The 18,084-nt window shown below is 41.1% G+C and overlaps 2 protein-coding genes across 7 annotated transcripts in view; one reads left to right on the plus strand and one right to left on the minus strand.

Moving 5' to 3' along the window:
* TMEM19 (transmembrane protein 19) overlaps positions 1–3,515 on the minus strand; it is a 44,964-nt gene extending 41,449 nt beyond the window's left edge. The window contains exons 1-2 of one of the 3 annotated variants that reach the window (XM_044449865.1): positions 3,341–3,515; positions 1,772–1,863 (exon numbers count right to left, since the gene is read on the minus strand). In XM_044449865.1, coding sequence (XP_044305800.1) covers positions 1,772–1,821 — 50 coding nt within the window. In that variant the 5' untranslated portion in view covers positions 1,822–1,863; positions 3,341–3,515. Of the gene's footprint in view, positions 1–1,771; positions 1,864–3,319 lie in introns of those variants that run through there. The other 2 variants (XM_044449864.1, XM_044449867.1) reach the window with 2 other exon arrangements.
* A 113-nt stretch (positions 3,516–3,628) lies between these two features.
* The window catches only part of ZFC3H1 (zinc finger C3H1-type containing), a 47,450-nt gene continuing 32,994 nt past the window's right edge, over positions 3,629–18,084 (plus strand). For 3 of the 4 annotated variants that reach the window (XM_044449801.1, XM_044449803.1, XM_044449804.1), the window contains exons 1-6: positions 3,629–4,425; positions 8,380–8,799; positions 9,949–10,010; positions 10,318–10,516; positions 10,647–10,873; positions 15,869–15,992. In XM_044449801.1, the coding sequence (XP_044305736.1) occupies positions 3,822–4,425; positions 8,380–8,799; positions 9,949–10,010; positions 10,318–10,516; positions 10,647–10,873; positions 15,869–15,992 (1,636 nt within the window). In that variant the 5' untranslated portion in view covers positions 3,629–3,821. The remainder of the gene's footprint in view (positions 4,426–8,379; positions 8,800–9,948; positions 10,011–10,317; positions 10,517–10,646; positions 10,874–15,868; positions 15,993–18,084) is intronic. The other variant, XM_044449802.1, reaches the window with a different exon arrangement.

Raw genomic sequence — 18,084 nt, forward strand, 5'->3', positions numbered from 1 at the left:
GAAGTGAATTAAGTTGCCTTTACCTCTTGAGTAAATATGCATACGATCAGGATTTTAGCAGAGGCCCACTGTGTGTCTTATAATGAATTCAAATGTTTATGTTCACCACTTTGTAACTATGAAGCGATAGCTTGTATTTATGTAACATAGCTTCTGACCTGAAGCAGATATTCAAGGGTGGTCCTGGTGTGATAAGTCAGCAAGTGATATATGTAAGAACCATAATCAAGATTAAGGTTTGGGGATTTTTGGATGTAACCAACTTGTACTTGGTAAGCATGTAAAACTTTTGTTAACTAAATGTATCATTGGATCAGTAAAATAATATCTAATAAGTGCTACTCTTTATCCACAGTGTTGTTGTTGCTTGTTCCTGCTTAGTTTTTTGGCTAGTAGACTTGGAGTGCGTGCGTGTGCGTGTAGAAACAGAACTGCCACTCCCTAAAGGATTTATAAAACAGACTCCTGAAGGCAATTTGTTGCAGAAATCAGGCATGATTTCCTTCTCTCTCTAAAATATGCAGCTGAATGATGTAGTGAAGAGAGAGCCCTGGGTGTGGCGAGGGAGGACTGTATCACTATCATCACAAAAATCCTTAAACGCTCCAGCCAGAGGCATGAAATGACTTCAGAGCGAGTTGCAAAATGGGTACTTAAATGATTCTCCAGAAAAGACTCCTTTTCCATTTGATGTCTGCAGCCCAAAGAAACTTATGCCAAATAAATAAATAAATTCACATGTTAATGTAATCTAAACAGGACAGAAGCACTGTGACTTAGTTGTTCCTTAGATCAGAAGAGTGGGATTCAATCTGTTCTAAAGGGGGCAGCACTCCCTGGAAATGTCAGATAGAAAGTCATGGGTGCTCCAGGATCCCTCACTGTGATTAGAGGCTCAGGTGACCTCTGTGGTACTGAACATCTTTTAAGAACTTTGGTTAGTCTTCCAGGCATGAGATAGCCTAGCTCAGAGATGAGCAACCAAAACTTGGTAGAAGGGGTCATAAATGACCCCCAGTCACTGTTTTGTGAGTGAAATGACATCAAAGAGCTATGGCCATGCCCCATAACATCATTTGGTTCCCACTAATGTTCTTCCCAGTGCAACTGCATGGAACTGTCTTCTCTCAACTGCTTTGCCTTCTGCCTTCAAGGAGAGGATGCAGAGCCAGTGAAGCTGTTCATCCCAGCTTCACTTTTTCTTCATATTTCCCATTCAGGAAGGGCAAACAAGTGATAGCCAGTGCAGTATAGTGGTTAGGTGTGACTGGGACTCAGGAGGTCTGGGTTCCAGTTCCCACTCAACCGTGGAGCTACCTTTGGGCCAGTCACAGCCCAACCTACCTCACAGGGTTGCTGTTGGAAGGATAAGACTGAGAGAAAAAAAGAGCATTATGTGAGCCACTTTAATTTCCTTTAAAGGAAAAATGGTGGGATCTAAATCTAATAAATAAATAAAGCCCACTTCCCTGGCATTTGCAGGAGGTCCTGCAAACAGAGGTCAGGTTCATAGCTGCTTTCAGCTTATCACAAGTATACAGACCCAGCAGCCCGTGCCTGTGGGCATCCCAACTCATCCTATGTAGTCCCTTGGATCAGGCAGGGCCTGAGTTCCAAATCTTACCTCCTGGAAGAATCCCCTGGATAGGTATCCCAGCTGCTATCTATGCTCTGAGACCAATAATAACAGTAGAGATTCCTTCCTGCTCTTTCCTCCAATCTCCTGTTGGAGATAGCAGCAACAGAGCTGTGTGGCCTGAGCCTGACTCACCTGCACCGGGGAAAGCAGCCACTGGTCTCTGCATGGGTAAATTCCATCATCCTTCAACCCCGCTACTATCTTCTATCTCAGGGTGGACTCATCTGTGAGGGAAAGGGTGACAGCATTCCTTCGCATCAGCAAGTCCTTAGTCCAAATGCCAAATTCCCACTATTTCCAATTTGGAGATAGCAGTGGGGATGTGGAACAGCCCGGGCCTCCTTTCAGCATGAAGAAGTCCTATGCTTCCTTCCAGCATGAAGAAAAAAGAAATTATTGCCCATCCTATTTTATTTATTTAGAATTTTTGTATGCCATCCCATCGCATAGCCTTGGGACAGCAGTACAAATAATACAAATAAAATCCAGATTCACCCTATGGCCTAGTTGTATGATAAATCCATGCCATGATAAAGTCCCAGTTGGGTTACTGGAATTGTATGTGAAGCTCTCTTTGAAGGTGGTCTGGATGATTCAGATACTGCAAAATACGACTGTGAGAATTCTGGCCAGGCCCAGGCATTAGGACTACATTACTTTAGCCTTCCCTTGCCTGCAGTGACTCCCAATTAATGTCTAGGCACAATTCAAAGTGGTGGCTCTGCACAGCTGTGGGGTTATTGGAGCACCTCCTTCCATATGTAGCTACCCATATTTTGAAATAATCTATAAAAGTCCTTCTGCAAGTGCCCCATAATTCTTGAGTTCAAAATGCAGCCACAAGGAAAAGAGCTGTTTTGGTGGTGGCCCCACCTCTGAAATGATCATCCAAAGAAAACTGCCACTAGTATCCAGTGGCAGCTTCTCAGCACCTGACTTTAAGACTTTTGCATTCCCTCAATCTTTTAAATGATTTTTGTATTTGGAAGGAGCAATCCTATGCCCTCTAGACCAGCAGTTCCCATTTTTTTGGTCATGAAACCATTCTGAAGACTTTTCCCCCTCACAGAACCCTAACTCTATCCCTGATTTTTACTAAGCATTGTACACCCACAATGTCCTTCCTTCTTTCATCTGATGCCTATTGCTTGTGTTAGGTCCTAATATAGTGGTGTGTTTTGTGCTATTGTGTTAGGTCCTAATATCGTGCTGTGTTTTGTGGTATTGTGTTAGGTCCTAATAAAGGTATTACCCAAGTGTGGGTTTTGATCCCACATAGCTGGCTGAGGGATACTGGGAGTTGTGGGACTTCTTTTTTCTGTCGAAATAAGTATAGGGTTGTGCCCTTAATTAACCATTTCTGGAGCTCTTTATCTAACAATTCCTTGTGGATCCGACTAAAGGCCCTTCTACTCCTGCATCCGATTACTTGGGAGTGACCATGTAGATGCCCACATGCAAGCCAGCAAAGCATAGGCCTTTGTCACGGAGATGCGCAGCAACTGGCATTATGAGAGATACTCCTCTGGAACTCGGAGGGATTATGTAGGCACCGTGACTTGCAGCCGTTTCCTCTCCGTGAATTTACTCGCCATTCCCTCCGAGTCACCTAAACAAGCGGCCATCTCCGTATCGTAACGCAGAGAAGGCCTTCAGTTAACGATGAGTGCAAACACTCACCCCGTGAACTTGAGGCCTGACCTGCTCTGTATCTTTCGTTCACCGAAACGGCTGCCTCCTTGGAAAAGCCTTCCGCCAGCCCTTCCCTTTTAACTCGTATACTGTTGCTGTTGAGGGACCGTTATTTATTCCTCTCTCCCCTGGGGCGGGGCAGAGGGATATTCCTCGTCCGTCTGCAGCAAACGAAGACTACAACTCCCATCGTGCCATTCGCGGTCCCCCTGCTTTGTGATGTTACGCCGTCTTCAGAGGAAGCGACGAGCGGGCAGTGGGGAGGAGGGGGCGAGAAGGTGGCGAGCGAGAGTATATGTAGATCTCGCGAGAGTGCTGCGAGGGAAGGGGACAGGGTGGCGCTGTGCGTACAAGTTTGGGGTCTGGTTGGGTCGGCGCGCCACTTGGGGAAATCGCCGTAGCAGAGCGGGGCGGTCACGAGCTGCGGTGGGCGGATCGGCCTGAACCGCTTTCTCCTGCATCTGTGGCCCGACAGCGCTGAGTAGCTCCTATGGCGGCCCCTGCGGCTGAGGAGAAGGCGGTGGCAGAAGCAGCAGCGGCAGCCCCGAGTGACCGCTCCCCGAAAGAGGAAGGGGAGCTGGAGGACGGAGAAATCAGCGACGACGACAATACTGATGGGCCTGTGGAGCCCGGCAGCAGAGAGCAGAGCGCCGGAGGCACTGCGAAGGGCCCGTACGCCCGGCGTAGGCCGCCTCCCGACCTACGGAGCAGCCTCCTCCTCTCTTCGTCTCGCCGCTTCTCTCTCTCGCGCCACCAGCCTCCCCCTGAGCTCGGGCACCTCCATGGCCACAGCGGAGGTGGAGGATACCGACTCAAGGAGCCTTTCCGGCCGCACCCGCCGCCGCCGCCTCCCTCTTCGTCGTGCTCGCGGCTGCCGCCCGGACCGCACCCCGACCCCGGCGCCAGGCTCTCCTTCTGGGAGCGCAGTCACAACGCGCTGGACCGGTTTCGCTTCCGAGGCCGGGCCTACCGAGGCGGGGGCCGATGGGGCAGGAGCCGCGGCGGCAACCCCCCAGGAAGGCCTCCAGGAGGAGTGGGTGGCGGCGGCGGATACAGCGGCAACCAGGGCTGGAAGGAGCCTTCGCCACGGAAATGTATCCTTACTACGAGAGTATTGGAATTTCTGCAGCTGCTTTCCCTCAGGAAATGGCAGGGGTGGGGGGTGAAGAGCTGTTAGGATACGTGACGTGTCGTGTTTCTCTTGACCAAGCTAATGATCTGACCACTAGGGCTGCTTGACCTCGGCGAAGAGCCTGGAGGAGGCCATTTGCCCTGTTTTGCTGGCTCAGCGTTGGGTGGAGGCTGTGGTGACGGAAGCACGTAGAGTTAGGCTATCTTCTCTCTGCAAGTGTGATAGAGGGACTGAACGTAGAGTTACTATTTTTGAGGGAGCGCGTTTTAAGGAGGTTTTGAATAAGTAAATCTTGCCTCACTAAAAGATACATTGCTGGATGGGGTTCTGAAGTATTAGGCATCTGTAAAGGTGCCACCTCAGATGAGTCACATTTGCTTTCAGATTGGTGTTGCTTGAGTGTTGAAATATAGAGCTTAATTTCACAGTTAAGTGAATTGTTGTCCATAGGATCTAGAACAAGTCTGGTGTGTCTTTGGTTGTGGTGATAGGACATCTAAGAAATGGGCTAACCAAACTTTTAGACTTATATTCACATTCAGTGTATTGTTTTTAGCTTTGCTTTTGTGTTAAGCATTGCTTTTAATTTACTATGATAGTCTTCTTGTTATGTGCTGTCAAGTCATCTCTGACTCATAGTGACCCTATGAGTGAAAGCCCTCTATAATTTATTGCCCATGACATGACTGCTCCACTGGATGTTCTTGTTATATTTTTCAGTATGGTTTATTCTAGGAAGAGAGGGTATAAATGGCCAAATAAACAAACCTTTAAAATGTTACACATTGTATAGTTGGATAAAATACAGAATACAAACTTGGATATGATATTATAGTTATAGGCACTTGAAAATATTATTATTGATCTTATAGAATGCTTCAGGAGTCTAACCAGGATTTTAGTAGTTCAGAATCATAACATTAAAAACAAATAATGAAACAGTGTTAACAATATACATTTAACAATATTATAAATATGACAAATGTAATACATACAACAAATATAATAGGTGGGAAAAGTTTACTCCTGAATATACTGAATTACAGAATTAGGGCCAAGATCACTGGAGAGTAAGAGATTGAAATTAGTAGCATTTTCACATGCATATGTATGGAATCATGATGCACAAGTTTTTGTTGATTTTGATTATATCCTCTAACAGTGGCTTGCACTTGCAATTAAGTTTGAATGCCAGTTCAAGGAGTCTACATTGGTTGAATTCTAGAGGATAGCTATTTTAGTCTATTGCAGCAGAAGCAATGAAGATTGTTGTACCACGTTAAAAAAAGCTAAAGGTGCAGTCCTACAGAGTTGTTTGCAAGCCTCAGAATTCAAAGGTTAACACCCAAATGCAGAGCAGGAGTGGTGGCAGAGGTGCTCTACACCTCCCTCATGCCTTCTGCTGTGCATTTTGCTAGATAGTCATCCAAGTTCTTTTCTTGCAGTGAAGGAGTAAGTATTGTAGTTCCCAGGTGTAAAGTTGAGTGCTGTTTCTGACTTGGATCCAGGAATCCACACTATCCTAATGACCCCTCAAGCAGTGTCTGCAGGCCATAGGATCATTCTCTAATAAACTTACTCTGACATAAACTTTTGAGGACTATAGCCTGCTTCATCAGTGCCATACTTCTCTTGAAATGGGCTCTAGTATACAAAAGCTTATGCCAGGACAAATGTGTTAGGCTTTTAAGCTGCCACAAGACATTGTTGGTTTTTCATTTGTTGAGCATTGTAGGATTCTCAGGGATTCCTGGGATGATTAATATCTTGAGTATTTACTACTTGAAGTAAACCTTTTGTGTCTGAACTTCATTTAATTATGACACTGGGTTCTCCTGCATGTTGAACAGGGTGTGGTTCCTGGCCTGTGTCCAGTTTCAGTTTTCCACATGAAATGGAAGAATAAAACTTTGTGGAAGCATATTCTAAACTGTAAAATGACTAGGCTTGTGTGGGCTCTATGTCACAGCTTGCCCATCTCTTTTCTGTGTTCAGAATGGAAGGATTGAAAGTGTTTAGAATAATGACTCTTCTCAGTTGCTATTTCCCTCTCTCCCATTTTCATCTATTTGAACATGATACACTGCATTCAGTTTCAATCCTATTCAAAGGTGGTGCTATAAATTGGCAAATTGAGTAGATTTGCTTACATGATCACTTGAACACACATCTACTATTGTTACATGGTAGATAGAGTAATAACCTGGAATATGGACACCTGAGTTTTAATCTATAATGATAGAGGAGAATGCCTGGGTAACAAGTCATTGGGCCAGTTTGTATGATCACAACAGCCTGCTGTGGCTCATGTTTGAATATTTAAATCTTACTGAGTAGCAGGGGTTATTGGAAGGGTACAAACTCCTTAAATAACCCTAAAACAAAGCATGAGTAAACTCACAGTTAGCTAACCTGGGTGCCTTTCAGAAATGGACATATGACAGACATGTGGGTTAAGAGATGATGTGCTGTTGTTTGATTTGAACCAAGTTGCTCTGTCTGTTCCTTACTTTATTTCATTAGAATGTTGTGCCATTAAAAAGGATACCTCCGTGTTTGCCTTTTCTGAAGCTCAGCTATTTAAACTTTACCTTCAGGATAGGCAATTGAGCATGGTGGTATGACCATTGATACCAGAGCAAACATTTGTTTAATTCTGTATATTTCCTATGAAGGCATAAAAAGTGAGATGACTTCTTAAGAACAGTTGCTTTGGAAGATGGATACAGATGAGTGTGTTTTAAACAGAGCATTCCTAGCATAAACCCTAATGACAATGCTTGTGTAATGTTTTCAGATGTTAAAAGCATGCCATGTACCTTATCTAACTTTGCAAGAAAATAGTAGCACTTCTGAATTAGGTATAAGTTGTACATTTAACAGTTTTGTAATATTTCCCATCCAACCTTGTTACTGCCTCATACCAAATATTAATCTAAGCATGTAACTTTCACACTCCCACATTTTCATTTGCCAGTAAGAAAGCCACTGGGATAGTTTCTTTTGAAATACTTTCTAGGAAGCTTTAAGATAACATAGAGGTTGTGGGATTTATGGATAACTGGCATAAGTTAAAAAATTAAACTTACCTTGGTACAGAACTTAGTTTCTTTTTGTTACAGAGTATATCCATGTCATAAATAAGGGTAACTTCCTTTTTTCAGATTCTGCATTAGGCTAATGATGAGTTACATGTAAAGCATTAACATGAGTGAAAAAAGTTTATTTTAATCCTTAAACTTTGGTAAATCTGATACCAGCTTATTTAAATAGGAAGGAGGCCAAGTATTTAAAAGCAGATACCATAACAGCACATTCAGTAGTATTTTTAAGGCTGTGCTGTTTAAGGTTAGGAATTTGCTGAAATAGATCTTGGAAGAAAATAACTTCTAGGTAGTGGAACACTCAGGGAGGGAAATAATCATGATTGGTTGTGGCAGTGCATGTCCCCAGGGTATTTCTCCAAAGCCCAAAAGAGGAGGTGGTTATAATGTCAAGCCTAAGATGTTTAGAGTGAGGAGAGGACACAGTTTCCTCTATTCCAGGACCTTACACAAAGTGTGGCAGCTTGTTGCCCTCCAAATGTTTTGGCCTGTGACTCATCAGCCTCAGCCAACAGCCAATGATGAGATGTGAACTGCAAGCCAAAATATCTGTATGGCCCCAAGTTGCCCATTTCTGCCTTAGATTAAAGCAATGCTGTGTAAGTAAAGATGGAAATAGAGTATGCTTCGTCTGTTGCACATTGAAATATGATTTAATCACTGCTTGGAATGAAACATTTTATATTTCAGTATGAGGCTACGGTATAATCACTCAGGTAAGGAAATTAAATTTCAGTGGCTACATATTAGCTTCATTATGATGATATTGATGACAAATGTGCTCTAAATACTTTTCTTAATAAATAAATCAGCCAAAATGTTTGGAAAATCCCCATCCAGAAAACAGAACTATTCATCTAAAAGTGATAATTCAACTGAAGAGAGTTTTGAAGATTTGTTGTTAAAATACAAGCAGATCCAGTTGGAACTAGAATATATTAATAAAGATGAGAAACTTACTCTGAATAATAAAGAAGAAACCGCTCAGCAAGGCAATGATGAAATAGACAGTCCTGAGGACCAAATAATAATAGAAAATATCAGTATTACAAAGGATGTTATAAATGAAGTGTCTCCTGAGGAGAAGAATAAAGTGTTAACATTTCAGGCATTTGAACTGAAACCTCTCAGGCAAAAGCTGCCTACATTGGCTGAGAGGAGCAAGCCGAGAAAAGTAAAAGATGGAATCAAACAGCAGACACAAAAATCTGAATTATTGAATACCAATCAAGGTAACTATGTATAATTGTTGAAAACTTTTGAGCTTAAGTTTTTGCAAACTTGCCCATGATTTTGTGTATATTTGATAGTTACTAACAAAAGCATTGCCTGATTGTAGGCTTAAAGCTGAAGTATTATGGTTTTAAAGAAACAGTTTTTGCATATAACAAAGTAACTTGCAATGTTGGCAATAATATTATAACACTGTAAGCTCAGAACAACAGTTTAAGCTTTGCCTTATTGGTAAGCATAAAGTACCTTGGAACATGAGGCATTTAATATTTATTAAGAATATTTCCTGCCTTTTTAACAGAATATTGCTCATATAAAGCAGTTAACAATAAAAAGAGAATTCATCAAAATAAAACTGACAAGATTCCATAGAACTTGCAAATTAATTCCATGACCTCATTTATTCAATACCTTTGACATATGTGTTAATTTTCTTTTTTCTATTCCTTGACCAACATATCTCTGCAAGTGTAAAGAACAAATTTAATCTGTAGTGCTGTCACTGTAGTACTGGGGAGAATAGTTATCTCTTCTTGCATAGCTTATGTTGATGGGTCATCTATTTTTCAGCCATTGTCAGTGTTGTGTCATCTAACTGAGGATGTGTTTGCCAGGCATATTTATCATTGCTGTGGATAAACTCAGTCCATTGCTGTGGATAGATTCAGTCCAGACATGACTGTGATTATAAGAGTAGGTGTCTTGGAATCTGCAGAATCTACATTGCTCTTTATAGGAATCAGGTCATGAACTGACTGTGTGAACCTGGTGTGGCAGGACCCTCTTCCAAAGGGCGTTCTTGCACAGTGTCACTGGTATTTTCAGGACTTGAGGTTGACTCACAGAAGTTAGTGGAAGAGTTGGGGTATTGAGGAAGCTTTCTTTATTTCAGTTTTCTACAGCATGGAATTCACTTGCCTGTAATGTAAACAATAAACCAAGAAAAAGCACTTGTGGTTTTCTTTACACACAGTGCAAATAAACTCTTTAATACCTTATAAGAAGCAATTGCTTGGTGGTTTATGTGTAATATGCATGATAACATGTCATATATACACAATGAAAGTTTTTGAATGCTTTATTTTCTTGTGTGACCATTTGGCTTTGTCATTTTGCTTGTAAATATATACTGTTCTCCCTCTTTCAAGCAGTTGATGAAAAGGAACAAGGAGAACAAAAACTTAGCCCTTCAGACGCTGCTGCAGAGAAGGTAAGGAAAGTAACTTTGTTTTCCAATGTAAAATCAAGAAAGTAAACTCTATTTTAGCAAAGTTTCAAATTGCCCTTCAACCCTATGTATGTTTACCTGGAAATGAGCCCTGCTGTGTAATGGGGCTTACTCTGTAGTAAATGTGTTTAATATTTCAGCTGTAACATTTGAAAATTATTCCTTTATAAGGCTGTAAAGCTTTCACCATAGCAAGCCTTTTGTTTCATAAAAATAAATTTGATAAATTTAGAGGCGAAGGGAGAACTTGGATGTTTCTTTATGCTTTTTTCATTTTTCTTCACAAAAGAAACTTCTTGATGAAGAAGAAGAAGTGTCAGAGTTGCAACTAAGACTACTAGCTCTTCAGTCTGCCAGTAAAAAGTGGCAGCAAAAAGAACAGCAGGTGATGAAAGAAAGCAAAGAAAAACTAACAAAGGCAAAAGCTATACAGCAAAAAGTCAAAATCAGTACAAAATCACATTCTGCAAAAAAAACCAGCACTGCAGGTAAATAATTAAATTGGCTATTAGTAGCTTAAAGGGTTGAGCTATGTAATGTTTACTGTTTGGTAAAATACATTCTAGGGAGATTTGCCCTGTATTTGGGGGGAAATGAAACATTTTTCTTTATTTAAAGCTAAGCAAGCGTTGAGGAAACAGCAAACAAAAGTATGGAAAAAACTACAGCAGCAGAAGGAACAGGAAAGGCGCCAGAAGGAAGAAGAGCAACGGAAGCAGGAGGAAGAGGAGGAAAGAAGGAAAAGAGAAGAGGAAATTAGAAAAATTCGTGATCTTTCAAATCAAGAAGAACAGTATAATAGGTTTATGAAGCTGGTTGGAGGAAAGACAAGATCAAAAAGCAAGGTAAATGAGCAAGTTGGGTTCTCTGTAGATATCAGCCTTAAGGCCATGCTGCTTGGTGGTGGCATCACATGAAATGGAAGAACTAATTAGTGTATTGATCATTAATTTGGGGGTTGCCTATCTCTATTGCCCACAGTTTGATAGGACTTGATAAGGACCTGCAAGTCCTGTGTTAGTCTTACCTCAGCTTTACTGGCTGTACACATTGCTATTTTTAGCTTCAATTTCTTGTTGAAAATATTGCTCTCCTTTCTTATTTTTATGAATTAAGATTGTCCATGAACAATTCTGAATTCACAATCTATCAGCAAACCATGTTTTCTCTCACTGGTTGTTTGTGGCTAACAACCTATGGGGCAGATTCTCACAACATGCTAAACTGAACAGTGTTGCTTAGAATTCGCCTGACCCTTGGTGTGCATAATAGTCTGCCAAGTACATCATAGGTAGGGTGCCTCCTCTCTTCTCTTGGCCCTCTTGCAGACATCCCAGGGGACACTGCAGGAGCATCAAAGTTTCTTGTTTTATTTATGTTTATACTATTGCGAAATCTAAACCACACCTTGAAGATTAAAGGGGAACGAAGCTAAAATGTCATAAACTAAATTATCAGAGCATTTTTTGGATAAGTTTTAAAAATCCATAACTCTAATTGCAGTATACCCCCATGAAGCACGGTTCAGCATTCGCAGCCTTAGTCTTTCACAGAATTTTTCTCTGAGTGAGTCCAAGCCGATCTTGCGAGTAAGCTGGTGCCTCCCTGTGCAGCAGCTTACTCGCGAGATCGTTTCCTCCAAGTTTGGACTCGCTCACAGAAAAAGATCTCTGCGTACACACGCCCCTGCCTTGCCACGCGTGCGCCCTCCGGCCTGTGCCTCCCACCCGCACTGCCTTGGCAGCCGGCGCCCATCGCCGGCACCAAATTCGCAGGTTTTTCACAATTAGTGGGTGCTTTAGGAATGTTACTCCCTTGAATTTCGGGGGACTACTGTACATACATGTTAGGGTATGTATTTGTATGCAGCAAAGCATACTAATGTTTTTAAACAGTTTCAACAAAGTCACCCTAAATATTATATGTATCCATTTGTATATCCTCTACCAAATCAGGTACGCCTTTATCTTTCTAGTACTTTAGTACTAGTCTTAGCTGTGAAAGGGGTGTAGAAGATCCATTTAATTTGACCTGGTCTTAAATTCCAAAAGACTGGTAGATAATTAAGAAGAACATGTGTATCACTGAATAGTGAAGAACTTTCCATTATAAAATGTATCCAAATAATTGCCTCCTCACAGAAGGAAGCAGCCATCAGGCATTGCTAAAATATATCAGAATGAGAAGCATTAGTGGCTTTCCACCTCCACCAGTTGGCAGATTTAATTAAGCTAATATGCTTGAAGCATCATTTTTTGCTGAATTAAGCATAGCCTAAGATTTCTTATCCCTTCTGAAATCTATAGCAATGAAGCACTCGATTGGATAAAATGGAGTGTTTGAAGCCATTATTTCATTCTTGCTTAAGCACTATATTCATCGATAATCAGCACATGCGCATGCACAAATGGTAGGCTGATGTAGCTGCTGTTCAGCCTCAATTGGTACTTCCAATAACACAGGTGGCTCTGATGCTGTAAAACAGCAAGGCGAAGCCTACGAAATAATAAATGTTTCAGTTACATATATTGCCTTGTAGCTGTGACTGGCAATTTATAATTAGCACACAAAGTACAAAATGGCAAAAAGTTATCGAGACTTATAAGCTAATCCAAAGTAAAAACCTGTATGACCAAATTTGCAAAACAAATGCTTTCTTACCAATTTTAAAATCTGGTTTTCCCCATAGAGTTAATTCTGTATGTAAAAGTAAGTCCAGCTACAATTGACATGAAAATATGTGCCAGACTCCTTTAGCTGTCACTACTGTAGGAGCCACATTATGTGTTTTAGCATGGCAGGAGCCTGATGCCATCCATTTGGAAAGAGGATCCAACATAAAGATCCTAGAACTGACCAAGGAGAATAATTGCATCCTGAGAAACTGAACTTCTTTTAATATTTGAGTTTCTTTATATTTCCCATATTTTATTTCATTATTTTATATCCCCTAAAATATTTTATTTGTTTATTTCTGCTGACTACCAGAATAAACAAAATAATTGTAGATTGCTGTGGATATACATGATAATTATTGGTAAAGGCTATGCAAAACAGATTCTGTGTATTAGTAAGTATTGAGACCAAGAAAGTGCTTGCAATTGTGCCAAAGCACTGAAAATATTAAGCTCATTTTGTTAGTTATTTTAAGTGGATGTACTGCTTTGTTCTGATGTAGCTCTATAACAAGTGTCAACAAACACTAAGTGTTCTTTAATTTTTTAAAAAAGCACCATATGTTGATGAATGGAAACTGTGGCATTGTAAATATTCATGATTCATAGATGTTAAATACAATCAGCATACCTGATACTCATAGAAAAGCATCATAAATAAAAAAACAGATGGGGCATAGTCTGTCTCATTCACATGCAACCAGGTATGAGTGTGCAAACTCTTACAGAAAAATGGGATATTGCAGAATTCCATAATCCCAGCTGTATTCCTACCTATCTCATATGTATCCTAGAAGAGAAGAAAATTTAGTGATGTGCTTCAAATACAAAATATCATGTTAGGATTACAAAGTCATAGCATGTTTCTTTGAAGAATCAATTTTCCTTAAAGCTACACTTGCAAATAGAAGGCAAATAGTAAGGAGACTTTATTCAATAGAGTGAATATTGTCTGTGCAAAGAGATGGTTCTGATCACTAATTGAGGTTCTTCTGTAACACAGGAAGATAGATGTTTAAGTACAGCTATCCACCTTCCCTGCTTTCCCAGTGTCTTTTGGTCTGGGTAAATTTAAGCAGAAAAAGTGGTTCATAAATAAAAAAAATAGTTCAATAAATCCCCCCATTTATAGAATAAGAACAATTTAAGATGAATGGGAGTTAAAAGTTTAGAATATGTTATTTCATTTAAAAAGTTGGCTTGATGTTCTTGCCAGCAGTTACCAGGCATGCACAAGAAGATCGGTTTGCAGGAACTGTCAGTATGGGATCTTTTGCAGGTGGCATATGACATGATGTAGATTTAACAGTCTTGTGCTAATAGATTTACCCACTGAAATGTGTGGTGATGTAAGGTGGTGGTGGTGGTGTGTTCCCCACCCCCACCACTTTTGGGAGTCCTGTAAAGGTCCAAGTGTTTGACTTCATACTTTTGTTAGGTAACAAGTGCAGTATAGTTTCGTTTGAAGCCTCTAATGCACACAACAAACCTGTTTACAGGCTGTGACAACCCCCTATGGGCAATTTACCGGCAAGGGTCATTGCAATGTTGAGTAGGTACCATTTTTACATGATGTCCATGTGTGCCCTGTTTGCTGTGTCTTGTCATCTATGCAAACTCAGGTGGCAGGTATCGTCTGAGGATAGCACCAGTTCTCAACCCTAAAACAAGCCCTGGGTTGCTTGAATCTTGTCTAACCTTCAAGCAGGCCGTGCTGCCTGAGATTGCACAACACAAGCCAGTGTCCTTGACTTCTGTGCAAAAATGCAACCTGTGGGCATCCAGCACAATACAATAGGCTTCTCGCCTAAATTTAAACTATACAGGCAGTCCCCTGTTTACAAACTAGTTCCATTCCTGAGGAAACAGAAAATTGTTTTTAAGTCAGATTTGTATGATTTGTATGTTGGCCCTCCACATTCACATGTGCCAGGGATGCAGGATCCTCGTGAAAGTGGAAAAATTGTAGCCCCTCCCTCCATGTCCTCCTCCTCTTTGTAGCAAGGAAGTGTCAGAGAGATTCGCCCCTCCAAACGGGTGGGACAGGAAGGCATGCTTTGGAGGCCTCCCTCTCTTTTTTTCACTTCCTCTCTCCATGGTGATAATTTTTAGCAGTATTTTTTAAAAAAAAATTAATGGGCTTTATGGCATTTTGTAAGTATGGGTTGTTCATAATTTGGATGCTCATAAGACAGGAACTACCTGAGTGGAGTCTCATTTCGTAGGCTGGTCATATAAGCAGCAGAATGGAGACCAAGTATGAGATCAGTTCTATAAAGGAAGCCACAGCCTTGAGTTTACAAGAGCTGGACAGGGCTATCAAGAACAGGAAAGTTTGGAGGGCATTCATTCATAGGGTCATCCTAGGTTGGAGCTGACTTGCTAGCACATAAAAACAGCAAGTATAAGAAGACTTTGAAAATCTGCCAATTTATGAAACAAGGGTTTGGAAATTACTGAACTTGGAAAATTTGAGTGATGCTACTCCAATGAGCAATAAGCAATTGTGGAAAAACAGATTCCAGTTATGATTCCTCATTGCGATCTTGAATTAGTATATAGAAAGCTGTTTCTTATAATCTGTATAATAATAATATCTCAGTTTTTTATTTTAATGAAGTAAATTGGAGGCTTCAAGCAGTTTCAGTGATAAAATACTGATGTATTTCATTATGGTTTCTGGGTAGAAAACCATTTGCAAGTGTGTTACATAACCATTTGTATAAAACTCTTTACTGTCCTGACTACATTTTGTTCTAATGGCCATGTGTGGAGAGTTTTTGTTTTGCAAATGTGGGGATGTTTTGTAGGTTTTCTTCCAAGTCTACTTAAAAATGGCTGATACAGAGGCTTTGAAAAGAGAGTATCTTTTTCATACTAATGCCATTGTACAATTTGATACCCATTTGTAACAGAGCATTCTGTGTTGGTTTTGTAAAAACATTTTTTATGCTGCCCCTTACTGAACTTGCAGTTGTTACCTTGCGAGAAGCTACAACATACAGAACACCGTGATTGGTCTCAAAAGCAATGGTAGTCTATACTTGCCATTGGCTTTCTTTCTCTTTTTTTTTGTTTTTTGGGATAAAACTGGCAGATTTTGAGAGTTTAAGAAACCAAATAACATGTTTGTTAACACAAATAACATAAAAATTATTTGTGCAGTCTTCAGATAAAGACTTGAGGCGCTCATTAGATAAGCAGTCTGCTGAGAGTGCTGGAGGGATCTATCAATATGACAATTATGATGAAGTTGCTATGGACACAGAAAGTGAAACTAATTCACCTGGTAAGTATTACCTTCCTAAAAATAATTACATTTCACCCTGTTAATTTTCCTAATGAGGCAATGTGTAGCTTGTTTATTGCATACTATTTTGGCTTATTGGTTTTCTTAGCATTATGACTGTTACCTTAGAGGCTGTTTAAAAGACTATCAACTTCAAATTCAGTGCCTCCTGTACCAATCTTGTATTTGCATAGTGCAGCACAATACAAGAGCCAGTGTGATGCAGTGGTTATACTGTTGCACTGAGGACCTAGGACAGTGATGGCAAACCTTTTAGAGACTGAGCGCCCAAACTGCAACCCATAACCCACTTATTTATCACAAAGTGCCAACACTACAATAAAACCTGAAAACTGAGGTTTTAGTTTAGGAAAAACAACTCACAGCCAATCCAAGCAAATATATATATATCCTTGGCAGTGCACTGACCAGCCATGCGAAAGCTTGGATAAGTCACGGCTAATGAGTCGCAGCACGTGACATTGCCTGACGCCACTACTCCTTTCTGAGTATGCGCATGGCCCCTATGTGCGCTGTTATCCAGTGCTCAGCTGCTGGGGCGACTTGGCTCACATGCTGACAGAGAGAGCTCTGCATGCCCACTGTGGCACACATGTCATAGGTTCGCCACCACTGGCCTACCCCTACCCTTGTGCACACCCCTAACCCTAAAATAGGGGCAATACCATTGAAAATAGGGCAGTTTTGAAAAAGCCTTCCTAAAGTAGTTTTTCTGCCCAGCTCATCATTTCATTTTAAACACATTCAAACAATCAAGATCATACCAGGGCACCTCGTTTTTCTAACCCTAGCCCAGTGATGGTGAACCTTTTAGAGACCAAGTGCCGAAACTGCAACCCAAAACCAACTTATTTGTCGCAAAGTGCCAACACTGCAATAAAACCTGAAAACAGCCAGTCCAAGCAAATATCCTTGGCAGCGCACTGACCAGCCCTGTGAAAGCTCGGATGAATCGAGGCTAATCTGTTGCGGCTTGTGATGTCATCGCCTTGCACCACTACTCCTTTCTGAGCATGCGCATGGCCCCTATGCGCACTGTTATCTGACGCTCAGCTGCTGGGGCGATGCTGGGATGACTTGGTTTGTGTGCCGACAGGGCTCCACGTGCCTGCTGTGGCATGCATGCCATAGGTTTGCCACCACTGACCTAGAGATCCAGGACTGAGTTCCCACTTGCTCCTGAAGTCACTGGGTGACTTTGGGCCAGTTACAAATTCTCAATCCAACCTATCTCACAGGGTTGATATGAGGCTACAATGGAGGAAACATGTAAGCTGCCTTGGGTTCCTTGCGAGAGGAAGAAAGCCAGGGTGTAAGTGTAATCTAATGGTACTGTCTGCTGCTGTTCATAAATTTCAGCAGACCTATTGATTCACCTGTGCTGAAATAACAAAGAGGCAATGTTTCTAGGTTGGCATATGTTCTGTGTCACTGGGATGTTGGCAATCAAGGCATTACTATTCAGAACAGATGCTTCTGACAGTATTTTATTTATTCACCCATTCAAAGAGTATAAGCAACTAATGGTAGAGCCCTCTCAAAACAGTTTCTAGTAATCAATGAAACATGAATAATCCAAAACTGAAGCATGAACCACTGTTTTAATAAGATTAAAATATCCAGCCTAAACTATATTAAAATCTAGTTACAGTTACTGGGAGGGGAGAGGGGGATTCTGTTCAGCAGCCCAATATACCAATTTAGCAGAGAGAAGAAAAATTTTTAAAGCTCTCCTAAAGGCCTACAGGAAGGGACCTTAACACCCCCAGTGCTAGAGTATTCTACTAGCTCCCCGTCTACCAAATATTGTTCTTAGGAGTAGACCTGTAAATAGGGGTTTAGAAGATGAAACTTGTTAAAAGTAGTCTTCAAATAATTTTGCTGCAGATCATTTAAGTTTTTAAGGGCTAGAACTAGCAGTTTGAATTGGGCTTGGAAATGCAGTGAAAACCAGTGTAGTTGACACAGTATAGTTGGTGCATGCTCCAAGCACTGTGTTCCCATGACTGGCAGAATTTCCAAACATTTTCTGTGGCAGCCTACAAAGATCTCATTATAGTAGTCCCATCTG

Source organism: Varanus komodoensis, unplaced genomic scaffold (assembly GCF_004798865.1).
Source record: "Varanus komodoensis strain SLA01 unplaced genomic scaffold, ASM479886v1 scaffold61, whole genome shotgun sequence".
Lineage (NCBI taxonomy): Eukaryota > Metazoa > Chordata > Lepidosauria > Squamata > Varanidae > Varanus > Varanus komodoensis.